This window comes from Zingiber officinale, chromosome 7B (assembly GCF_018446385.1).
Source record: "Zingiber officinale cultivar Zhangliang chromosome 7B, Zo_v1.1, whole genome shotgun sequence".
Classification (NCBI taxonomy): domain Eukaryota; kingdom Viridiplantae; phylum Streptophyta; class Magnoliopsida; order Zingiberales; family Zingiberaceae; genus Zingiber; species Zingiber officinale.
In genome coordinates this window covers 102046215-102057668 of record NC_055999.1, presented here as the reverse complement: position 1 = coordinate 102057668, position 11454 = coordinate 102046215, and the positions used below count along the sequence as shown (strand labels likewise).

General features: G+C 36.8%; 2 protein-coding genes across 3 annotated transcripts; both read left to right on the top strand.

The window, feature by feature from the left end:
- The first annotated feature begins 323 nt into the window (after positions 1-323).
- On the top strand, positions 324-6051 carry LOC122006581 (autophagy-related protein 18g-like). 2 transcript variants are annotated; one of them, XM_042562134.1, is made up of 11 exons: positions 324-638; positions 1569-2033; positions 2124-2522; positions 2675-2920; positions 3001-3813; positions 3903-4066; positions 4405-4481; positions 4604-5113; positions 5196-5270; positions 5634-5695; positions 5797-6051. In XM_042562134.1, the coding sequence occupies exons 1-9, from the start codon at positions 462-464 to the stop codon at positions 5201-5203; spliced, it is 2859 nt and encodes a 952-aa protein (XP_042418068.1). In that variant the 5' UTR covers positions 324-461; the 3' UTR covers positions 5204-5270; positions 5634-5695; positions 5797-6051. The 2 variants fall into 2 exon arrangements, with proteins under 2 accessions (XP_042418068.1, XP_042418069.1); XM_042562135.1 differs by lacking the exon at positions 5196-5270.
- Positions 6052-6701: 650 nt separating this feature from the next.
- On the top strand, positions 6702-10521 carry LOC122006580 (phosducin-like protein 3). Its single transcript, XM_042562133.1, has 4 exons — positions 6702-7006; positions 7102-7245; positions 7716-7924; positions 10223-10521. Exons 1-4 carry the CDS (start codon positions 6759-6761, stop codon positions 10384-10386), a joined length of 765 nt encoding a protein of 254 aa, XP_042418067.1. The 5' UTR covers positions 6702-6758; the 3' UTR covers positions 10387-10521.
- Positions 10522-11454: the final 933 nt, after the last annotated feature.

Genomic DNA, 11454 nt, shown 5'->3' with positions numbered 1-11454 from the left:
TTTAAATTAACTGAACCGAACATTTAACTCCGATCTGATCGGTAAATTGGATTTAACCTTACCCTTTCTAGTTTTCCTTACCTCTACTTATATCTTTTCAAACTAAAAATAATTAAAAACAAACTGTTTTGAAATTTGCTTATCGATGATGATTGGATAATAATAAAACAAATTAGGAGAGTTTTTCAAATATTTTTTTTTGATGATTTACTTACTGATTATCATTGGATAATAAAAATAAATTTGGAGAGTTAAGCGGGTAAAAAGTGGATGTGTGATAAGTATCAAATAATTACTTTGTCTCAACATGGATAAGATTTTGAGAGTGATTTAGTTTTCATTAGTTTGGGGTGATTGTCTCCAGTGCTGGCGGCAGGGAAGCCATGAAGTTTAGCTGCGATCGGGAGTCGCATGATATCGCCGGCGGTCAGTGAAGGAGGCGGCGGCGATAGGCGAAGTTGATGATGAGGAGGGGAAAAGGTAGGAATGGATTGCTTCCGAGGTCCCTTCGGATCATATCTTCGTGCCTCAAGAACGTGTCATCCAACGCCGGGGCCGTCGCGAGCAGCGTCTGCTCCGCCACGGCGTCGATGGCCGCGTCGATGGCCTCCGCGCCGTCCGGCGATGAGAAGGAGCAGGTAACTTACTTCCTTTTAGCCAAAGTCGGTGCCTTGGCTACCGGTCATGGGGTTGGCTTTTCTGTTGACGAGAATGACTCCGATGCTCAAGGGTTTCGATAAGGAGGGATTATTTCCATTGGCTTCTTTTTGCAGAGCTTCGATTCTTGCCGCGTGATTTTGATGTAGGAATTCTGAGGGCAATTGATCATTAAGAAATCTCATGACATTTTTCAGAAAAGGGGGTTTGGTTCATCCTCGTAATTGTCTGCTGATGCTAATTAGTATTCTGTTTCCTAGTGTGAAAGAATGAATCTTTGCTGTGTATGTTTATGCCTTCGATATCGATTGGGATCAGACTAGTGCCTCAAGTAACCAAAACAAAGGAACACTGAGGAGATTTAAGGGCTGATTACATTTGAGTGAGGCTCTGCCATTCTGCCTGTAGCTATCTAATTCTTCTAAGCTTTCATTGAAATAGTCAATAACTGAGATTGAGTAATATAATGCAGAAACCTAGTTATTAATTGAACAAACGAGTATTAGTAGATAATACTTGCGGAGTTAAATAATAGGATCAGAAAGGCATCAACTCCGTTTGGGCATTCTTAAATTATTGAGTATAAATGAGTTATACTACGAATTCTTGCTGTTTGTTTACTCCTGTTTGGGCATTTTGCCATTGTGGAATATAACAATGAAGTGTCTGCCTAAATCCTGTCATTACCCTCACTTGTTCAGTGATTTTGGAGTAATGGAGTTCCCATGAGGTGGATGGAAAACATGATTTATTTTGTTAGATAAAAGCCACATTTGTCTTAAGCATGTTCATAATTTAATCCTTGATTTTTAGTTGTTTTGTTACTTAAATATTGATAAGTGAGTTAGTTAGATTTCAATGGTTAACTATCCGTATGCAAGTTTTGCTTATAAATTTATTGCCTCTAACAGGTTCTATGGGCTGGATTTGATAAGCTAGAAACCGGGTCTTCTTCCTTCAAGCATGTTCTCTTACTAGGTTATTCAAATGGATTTCAAGTTCTTAATGTTGAAGATGCCTCTCATGTCTCTGAGCTGGTTTCCAAGCGTGATGGCGGCCCTGTCACATTTTTACAGATGCAGCCCTTGCCTGTTAAGTCTGGAACCATTGAAGGATTCAGAGCATTACATCCGTTGTTGTTGGTTGTTGCTGGTGATGAAACTAATGGCTCCGGTGTGGTACAAGGTGGCCGTCTGAGTACATTGATCAGAGAGAACAGTGATAACCATCAATCAGGAAGTTGTGCCTCCACTTCTACAGTTGTTCGATTTTATTCACTAAAGTCTCACAGTTATGTCCATGTTCTGAGATTTCGTTCAGCTGTTTATCTTGTTCGATGCAGCTCTCGAATAGTTGCTGTGGCACTGGCAGCACAAGTGAGCAGGATATCTTTGTCATGTGGATTTGAAGTTAAAAATTTATGCAATTATTTTTTTCTATTGTGTTTTACACATTTGTCTTTGCAGATATTCTGCTTTGATGCTGTTACTCTAGAGAACAAGTTCAGTGTTCTGACATATCCATCACAAGCCGTAGCAGCTGGTATTGGTATTGGCTGCGGTCCAATGGCTGTTGGTCCTAGGTGGTTAGCTTATGCTTGCAATAACCCTCTTGTACCAGTTACCAATCGTCTTAGCCCACAAAGTCATACTCCTTCTCCAGGTGTAAGCCCATCATTCTCCCCATGCAGAGGAAATTTAGTTGCTCGCTACACAATGGAATCTGGCAAAACATTGGCTGCTGGAATCCTCAATCTTGGAGACAAGGGTTGCAAAACTCTATCAAGATATTATCAAGAGCTACTTCCTGATGGTTCTAGTTCTCCATTGCCAACACATTCCGGTCAACCTGATTTTGCAGGAATGGTATGTATGCTATAAATATTGGAAAGTCACTCTTAGAGATGGTATGCAAGAACTTATTCCCACTTTAACAAATAATATTATTCAAGGTTTTCATATTTGAACTCCTAGGTTTCTTTTCTAGGTAGAGTGATGTCTTTAATTTTGTTCTGTAGGTTGTTATTAAAGATCTTGTATCAAAGGAGGCCATCTCACAATTTAGAGCTCATACCAGTCCGATATCTGTCCTATGTTTTGACCCTAGTGGTACCCTTCTGGTTACAGCTTCAATACATGGGCACAATTTAAACATTTTTAGGATTATGCCCACCCGTGCAAAAAATGATTCTAACCTAGGAAGTTATGATTGGACATCATCACATTGTCATCTTTACAAGCTATCTCGTGGACTAACAGCAGCTGTATGGATTCTCATCACCATAATTTTTTAACCAGAGTTGCATTACCTTTTAAACATGTTTGATCTTTCTTTTGAAACCAGGTCATACAGGATATATCCTTTAGTCATTTTAGTCAGTGGATATCAGTCGTGTCATCAAGGAACACTTGTCACATATATTTGTTATCACCGTTTGGTGGTGATGTTACTCTCCGAGCACAAGAAACTCCTGGTGAAGGACCCATTGCTGTTCCTAGTCTCACGTTACCATGGTGGACGCCTTCATGTTGTCTATTACATCACCAGTCAATAGCACCACCACCTCCAATTACATGTTCAGTAGTTGGTAGGATAAAAAAAGGAAATTCAAGTTGGCTAAGCATTGTTGACAATGTTGCTACATCTGCAGCTGGAAAGGTACCTCCATCATCTGGTGCTATTGCTGCTGTGTTCCATAACTCACAATGCTGTGAAACCCTAAAGGTGCCTTCTAAAGAAGACTCATTGGAAAACCTTCTTATATACTCTCCTTCTGGTTTTGTGATACAACATGAACTACTTCCATCATCACTTTTCAAGAAATGTGATGGCAGCTTGAAAGCTGCACCTGCTTCTTTACTCCAAATGCAAGATGAAGAGTTATGCATAAATGCTGAGTCGGTCCTGTGGTGGGACGTATGCAGGAGACAAAATTGGACTGAAAAAGAGGAAGATATTTCTAGAGTCATCTTTAATAATCTTCCAAATAGTGAGAATTTCATGGATTCTTCTGAAGATAATGGAACATATTCTATGCCAAGGACCAATACTGCATCTGGAACAGAGTTGGAGAGAAGCAGAAGTGCTCGACAATACATTTCAAATGCGGAAGTACAGACTACAACAGGGAAGATTCCTAAATGGCAGACATCAACGGTATCCATGTTGCGTATTTCTGATAAATTTTGAAGAATGATCGATTCTTCAATTTTCTGCTTAACTTCTATATTCTATTTTTTTGTTAGATTTCTTTCTGTGCAGTGAGTCCATCAAGGATTCATAAAGATCTTGCTAGAGATATAACTGGTGGAGAGATTGAAATTGAAAAATTAGCCTTTGATGAGGTCAAAATAAGGCAAAAGGACTTGCTTCCAGTTCTTGATCATTCTCAATCACACAGGAATGTTAGGTAATGTTTCACAAAGGAAACTGTTTTAAATTCAAGTACATGATTTGGCCACTTGATGGTCGATTGACCCTGTGATTTACCTCCATTCACATAACCTGGGGACGGACTGTGAGGGGCGCCTGAGATGAGCGTAATCACCTTTTGCTACAAAAGTATATGATTCAACCAAGTTTTTGTTGGTAGTATCATAAATTTTTAGGTTGATCTTAGTCCTACACTAAAATTATCCCTTTGTGATATTTGCAGTAAGCTAAAATGAAATAAATGTAGGCAAGACGAGGATAAATAATGAACACTAGCACCTATACACAATTCATGTTACATTTACATTATTACAGGGATGGAGATATCTATAAGACTTCATCGTCAGGAACTTTTCAAGCTAACAATGAACTCAATTATAATACAATCAAAGGTAATTTTAACCCCTCATCTTGTTGTTATGATCCTTATTTGATGATGAAAAAAAACAGTATAGTGAAATGTCTATAATATTAGATTTTGTAGTAAAAACTTCGATGGTCTCTGTCTATCCAGGGTCAAGAACTGCACAAATGTTATCTGATCTTCATGAAGCACTGCCTCATCAACCTGTAGGATTGTACGCAGTGAAGTCAAATCTTAATGAATCTGCTGATGTTCCATTTTCAGTGTCAGGACTTCATTCAGGACACCTTGGTAGTCTCCCTGTCATGGATGACTCTCTTACTAATGGTGCATTACAAAAGACAAGTAACTTGCCACGAAATAGTGGACTTGTAGATGATTGTACATCTACCTTCAGTGAGAGTATTAAGGATCCGAAGACATGCCGTACTGACATTGGATGGGAACAAGATAAACTACGCAACTCACATGATTCGGTACCTTTTCCCCAATATCTCAACAAGGGTTATTGTCAAGTATCCAAGCTGGATGACTGCAGTATGCCAACTGAAGCTGTTACAGATGCAAACAGCAAAAACAGCCACTACGAAAGTGAAAGCGAAGACACTGAGGAAGATATGGATAATGATGACATGATGGGAGGCATGTTCTTCAGTGAAGGTATGAATCGTCGTTTTCCCTTATAGTTTTGATCTACTAGAGAAATATCCCATTCTCAGCTTATGACTTGTATTAAAATCAGGAATCTAGAAAATGTTTAAATTGCAAGCTGATTTGTAAATTAGCTTGGGGCTAGTGCCAAGTCGTAGAAGGCAAGGTATTGATCAGCTTGCTCTCTATAAATTTAAAATTTTTTAAACTTTTTGTAGTCACAAATCTATGTCACGATTTGTTGAAGCCAGAAGTTTAAGAAAAATTCGCCATCTCTCAAAGCTTGGCTACAAGTTGCTTTGCAAATTAGCATGCAGCTAATATTTGAGAGTGATTTTTCTTAGATTTGTAACTTTAACACAAGTTCAAATATTGGCTTGGGACTTTAACAATGTCAAAATTTTAAAAATTTTATGTGATGGAAGTTGAGTTTCTAATAAAATTCTCTTCTTTTATTGCCTCAATGTTCTCCCTATCAAAAACTTATTAGTAGGTAGTACTAATTCATCTCAAACATTTTGTGAACCAGATTGATGCACTCATACAGAGCGGTGAGTCGCTGTAGAAATTGGCAGTTTGACGTGCGATTCGGTTAGTAATTTCCTTTTTCTTTATCCAGTTCTACTTCCGAATTACAAACTTGAATCAGCAAAATGTACTTGTGAGATTTTGACCATCTATTTGAACTGCAGTATATACGACGAAAGGAAACATCAAAGAAAGGCCAACAATTGAGTACCCAAGTTACACTTCCGATCTACATTTGTTTGTTCCTTTATTACAAAAAAAAAAAAAAAAAAAACTCTCTACAATCTGTATCTTTGGAGTTTTGTTTCACGAAGTTGGAGATCTTGCTTCTTTTCCTGGAGAAGGATTTTCCTTTTCTGGAGATGGATTCTCCTTTTCTGCACATAAACATATTATTAATCAGCTTCCTGTGTGATTAATGGCGTTTGTCTTACCTTTTTTTCTTTTATGAGATTGATGGAGGGATGCATTTCTACCAAGTCCAGTTTTGCTTCAGCTGATCTTAACTGCTCCCGGTGGATCAATCATTATTATTTTTAAGCTAGCACTGGATATTTAGTTTACACAAACTAATATTGTAGTTAGCAGACTATTTTTTTAAATTTATTCTTTAGTAACTTTGAGACAGACTATGAGAGCGGTGAATGAGCGTCATGATCTAAAATTATTTTTCTGAATATTTTTTAATCAAATTAAATAAATTTATTGAAAAAAATAAACTATCTCTTTTAATAAAGAGCTCTAAATTATATATTTTTCAATTTCTTACTATTTAAAATATAATAAAATAATGAAGAACACTAAACTTTTTCTTACTGTTTAAAAAATATTTGGTTTACGTGTTTTTTATTTTTATTTTCTGAAAAATATAGGTTTTCTAAAAAAATAGGACATTTTTTATTTTTCTAAAAGTATTATCTATTTTTTTTTAAACTGACATAAAAAAATATAAATTAAACACTATTTTTCAAAAATACATATTTTCAAACAATAAAAATATAAAATGCACAAACCAGACATTTTCAGCAATAAATTTATTTGATCGTCATTTTATCTTCATATAAATAAGACATTTCTACTGATCCCTATTTCGCTTCTGGAGAGAGAGAGAGAGAGAGAGAGAGAGATGGCTGATTACCACTTCGTGTACAAGGACGTGGAGGGAGCGAGCACGCAGTGGGACGACATCCAGCGGCGTCTCGGCAACCTCCCTCCGAAGCCCGAGCCCTTCAAGCCGTCGCCTTTCGTCCCTGCCGACGATCCTGATCTCGCCCCCAAATCGAAGGCCTGGCTTGACGACCGCACGCCGGCCGAGCTCGAAGACCTCGAGGATGACCACGACCTGGACGATGACCGCTTCCTCGAGGAGTACAGGTTAGGGCGCTCTCGCCTGCAGGTTCTCGCTTTATCTCTATTCTGTGTATTTGTACATGATGATTGATTCGGGTATCCTTCCTGCGGAAACCTAGAAAACGGAGGCTGGAGGAGATGCGGGAGGCTGCAAAGGTTGCCCGATTTGGATCGGTGACGCAGATCTCTGGATCGGACTTTGTCCGGGAGGTGTCGCAAGCGCCGGAAGATGTCTGGGTCGTTGTGTTACTCTTCAAGGAAGGGTATGGCCCTTGTTCTAAAATTTGTTTTTTTATGACACTGCGGCATTTTGTTCTTGATTACTTGTGTAGTTTGCGTTCTTTCCAGACCACAAGGATATCTTGCGTAGATGCAATTGCGTGGGGTATCGTCCTGCCCTTCGTCAATAACAAAGTTTGTTAGCCTATAATGATCGAAAGTTCTACATATGTGTTGCATTCTTGACTCCCTTTATTTTAGTTCATAGTTTTATTGGTAATCCATCTCCTATCTGAACATATTAGTTATTGTTCGTCTATAAACAACTAAAGCTAGCCACCGTTATTCGTCGCATACTGCTGATGCAAGTAACATTGTTGTACGAGAGCAGCTTGTCGGGAGTGTTCATATCCTACACTTAAATAGTACATGGTCGCGAGCTCATTAGGTCGGTCATTGTTTATGACTATTCCAAAATCTCACTTTTCACTGTTTATTGGGTTGTTCGTGACAGCATACAAGACTGTGCTCTACTCTTACAGTGCCTGGAAGAGCTTGCTACCAAGTACCCAGCTACCAAATTTGTCAAGATAATCTCAACTGACTGCATTCCAAATTATCCAGATAGGAACCTTCCTACCATTTTGGTGTATAACAATGGTGCAGTCAAAGGAACTTATGTAGGGTTACATCACTTTGGATCTCGGAGATGTACATCTGAAGGTATTATGGTTCATCTTTATTATACATGTTTTTATAAAATTAACCTGAAGCTATTATTATTTGCTTCTTCTACTTGTTGCCCAACTAAGGCTTGAAGTTTCATGCACCTCATGCTCCTACTTACAACCCAATCTTACCATAGTGTGCTTATGAAGTCAAAAGATGTAATCAAATATCAATGTACAAAGGCTTTCAAGGTAGGCTAAAGTTCACCACAGATATACAGCCTGGGGATTATTATGACAGGTTCTAAAGTTAAGGAGATCTATATACTTATATGCTAGAATTAGTGGAAAAATATTATGAATACTATGAAATTATCTACATTTCAATTTTCAGGTGAGCGATAAATTGTGGCTGTACAAGATAACGAGAATCAAAGGAAGTTTTATGATTGATTGATCAATATAGATAGAGATGTGCGAATTTAAAGATTTTCTTTAAAGTGAAGATTTAATATCAAATTTGTTATTTTTATGTAAACTGAGAGTTAATCTATTAAAAATGGAAGTTAATTATTTTGCATCATCAATCTAAGATTAAGGATTTGTACGACTTTAGTAACAGAAATAGCAGAAAGTAAGGTTAGAATCTTTGGTTAACGTGTCCACATAAGTTGTCTATGGAGCTGCTCAGGCTTATGCACTGAAAGACTGCATTCCATCATCTTACATCTGCATAAGAATTATGCCAGCTGAATATATCCCTGGCTTGGTAGTCTAAATCACGTCCAAGTTCATGTTCATTTGATTAAATTAGTTTTATTAGATAGACAATGTTTAGATAGACAAATAAAAAGCACATTCTATGTATTGCTTAGCTTAACATTTACATGAATTGCCTCAGCTGGTTTACATTCATTGTTATATATTGTGTCTTTTGTGTTATATTTATTGTCATGCAAAATATTTTACATGGAACTATAGATTACTTTGGTAGATTAATTTGATTGTTACGTGATACATGTAATCACTTTAGTAGATTTAATTTAATATCACTATGGTATCTTCTGAGGATACCAACTAGCTCAGTTGGTAAGGCCCTTGGGAGTTGTTGCCAAGGGCTTGGGCTTGAAAGTCACCTTCATCCGAGTGGAGTGCTTGAGGGCTCTCTTAGCTATCATTTTAAAAAAACACTTTTACATTTCCATAAATATGGACCACAATTATGTTTTCATGTCACAAATGCATTATGTAATGTATTGACTGTATACAACATGCATACATTTTTTAAAATGTTCAAGACTATGCATTCTTAAAATCAGAAATAGGTACTAATAGTCAGATAAATTGGAGACAGGTATCCAGTTTGAGCAGCATATCTTATTTTGAAAATTTTAGCTAGTTGAAAAAGGCTTAGTATTCTAGGGTTGCTCTTCTATTGACCCATGACCACATGAACAGAAAGAAATACATGATGATGATGAAGTTGGATGAAGTTCTATTGTTGGAGTAAGAAGTTCCATGTCCTAACTAATTTTACTGGTGTATTACCACAATAACTCCAATTACAACTATCTCAAGAAAGTAGAGTTCCATGTGACTAAAGTTTTCCACCATGATTCCAATTAAAGTTTATCATTAAGGATATAGATCTTTCTACTTTTGAGATTGCTTTTGATAGGGGAAACTTATTGCACCAGTTACAAATTCAATGGGTATACATCTTTATTAAAGAGGCATAGGCATTATTACTTGATGCAAATGAGTTTCTCTTTCGCTTTGACATTGATGATCTAAGTTTCATCCAGTCTTGAAGAATTTGAATGCCAAACATATAAAGTGGGAGAATTCCTCCAAGAATATATTTTGTTCTGAAACACTGTCTTCAAGATTAAAGAAAAAAAAAAAACAAACCTGCTGAAGCACTTAGTAAAATTGTCACCAAGTATCATTTGACCCTAATTTGTTTGTCTTGATTTTGAATGCTATTCAAGTGGCATGAGATGGAAACCATCAAACTTCAAAATAACTATATGATTAATTAAGGGCGCAAAAATTTGCATTCATGGGACAACTCTTATGTTGTTTATGTGAAGGGAGGAAAAAAGAAGGGACTTTAGTAGTTCAAATCAATAGAAAAAAGGAAAAAGAAAAAAAAAAATAATGTTGCCTACTTCCATCCTATTCTTTTCATATGGTTCCTTCTAGGAATGCACAGTTCTCCTTAAATCTGCTTCATTGGCTTTTCCCATCAACTCCTTGAAAAATGAAGAACCTTTTTGTTCTTCCCTGTTAAAAAAATAAAACCAATTTGATTACCCTTGTTTACTAATATCTGCTATCTTTTTTTGTTCAGCTATAGCCTTGACCCTTTGCCAGTCCGGACCAGTCTTAAATGATGGACATAGCGGCGACGGTCCATCAAGGCAGGGGATCTTAAAAGGAGTCCAGAAGAGGTTTATCGAGAAGGTTGTAGCTGATCACGAAAATAAGGATGTTGATGATGAGGACAGTGACTAGTTTGATTTAATTCCTCGGATTACTCGGAAAATCCTTGTTATGTATGGTTTTCAGCAAGAAACCTTTTTTTTTTTTTTTTAATTCCTCAGTTTTTTCTCAACTTTGGATGAAATTGAAACCTATTTATTAGTTTCGCCTGATTTTTCACCTAACCTTTGATTTGACTAACTCTACAGATTAGTGCAATTCCTAGTTGTGTTTAACCTTGTTGTGTAGTATTCCCGGCAACCATAAGATTTAAACATTTAGATTTGTCGACCAATTGCATTCGTCTCTTTTGATAGTTTTCTTGATAGAAGAACTAATTAGATGAAGTAGAAGATACTCATCTCACATTTCCTAATTATTGAAAGAGAAAACAAACTGTAATTGGTCCCCACGGGTAAGATGCAGCGGTTAAGCTGTAATCGGAATTCTTAGGGGGTGTGTAGTTAAATGATGAGAATGACTATGGATATGTATTTGATAGTAGGGTAGAATGAGAATAAGAATGGAAATGAAACCCATTAAGTTATATGAATTTGGTTGATTTTTATAAATCTGGTAATTATTCCTAAAATCTGATTCCCAAATTCTCAAATTCACAATTCAAATATTATTTTTTACTATTATTCCATTATCTCATTCTTAAATTCATCAATCAAACATCCCCTTGGAATGCTATGGTTTGATCATTTGTTGGGACATACGTGGCTTTAAATTTAATGGAAAACTTGGATCGGGCAGTAGAGAGCGGAAATTAGGGGTTGGTGGATTTACCTTTGAAAACTGATAGAAAATTTTTATCGGTCGGATGTGGATAGTAAAAACTGAACATTTATCATAAAAACAAAAACTGTTATAAGCTTTCATTTCCTCCACCAACAAGACTAGTGGAAGCTCGTTAATCTCATCATGTACCATCATGTACCATAATTATGCACGCAATTAAACAAAAATTAAAATGGCACTCGTACTTATTACATGGTTCTCTAATCCACTCACTTTCACGTGGACATCACGTGAGAGGAGGCAGAAAGTATGCTACAGGAACAGTTTACAGGCCGCAGGTTGCGTGTAAAAGTTGAC

What these genes read in the sequence shown, in the direction of transcription:
- LOC122006580 (XM_042562133.1), top strand. Translation starts at nt 6,759, where the DNA reads ATGGCTGATTACCACTTCGTGTACAAGGACGTGGAGGGAGCGAGCACG. An exon ending in GTGTTACTCTTCAAGGAAGG is followed by an intron (nt 7,246 to 7,715) that starts GTATGGCCCTTG and finishes TGTTCGTGACAG; the next exon opens with CATACAAGACTGTGCTCTAC. An exon ending in TCGGAGATGTACATCTGAAG is followed by an intron (nt 7,925 to 10,222) that starts GTATTATGGTTC and finishes TTTTTTGTTCAG; the next exon opens with CTATAGCCTTGACCCTTTGC.
- LOC122006581 (XM_042562134.1), top strand. Translation starts at nt 462, where the DNA reads ATGATGAGGAGGGGAAAAGGTAGGAATGGATTGCTTCCGAGGTCCCTT. An exon ending in AACCTGATTTTGCAGGAATG is followed by an intron (nt 2,523 to 2,674) that starts GTATGTATGCTA and finishes TTTGTTCTGTAG; the next exon opens with GTTGTTATTAAAGATCTTGT. An exon ending in CTAAATGGCAGACATCAACG is followed by an intron (nt 3,814 to 3,902) that starts GTATCCATGTTG and finishes TTTTTTTGTTAG; the next exon opens with ATTTCTTTCTGTGCAGTGAG.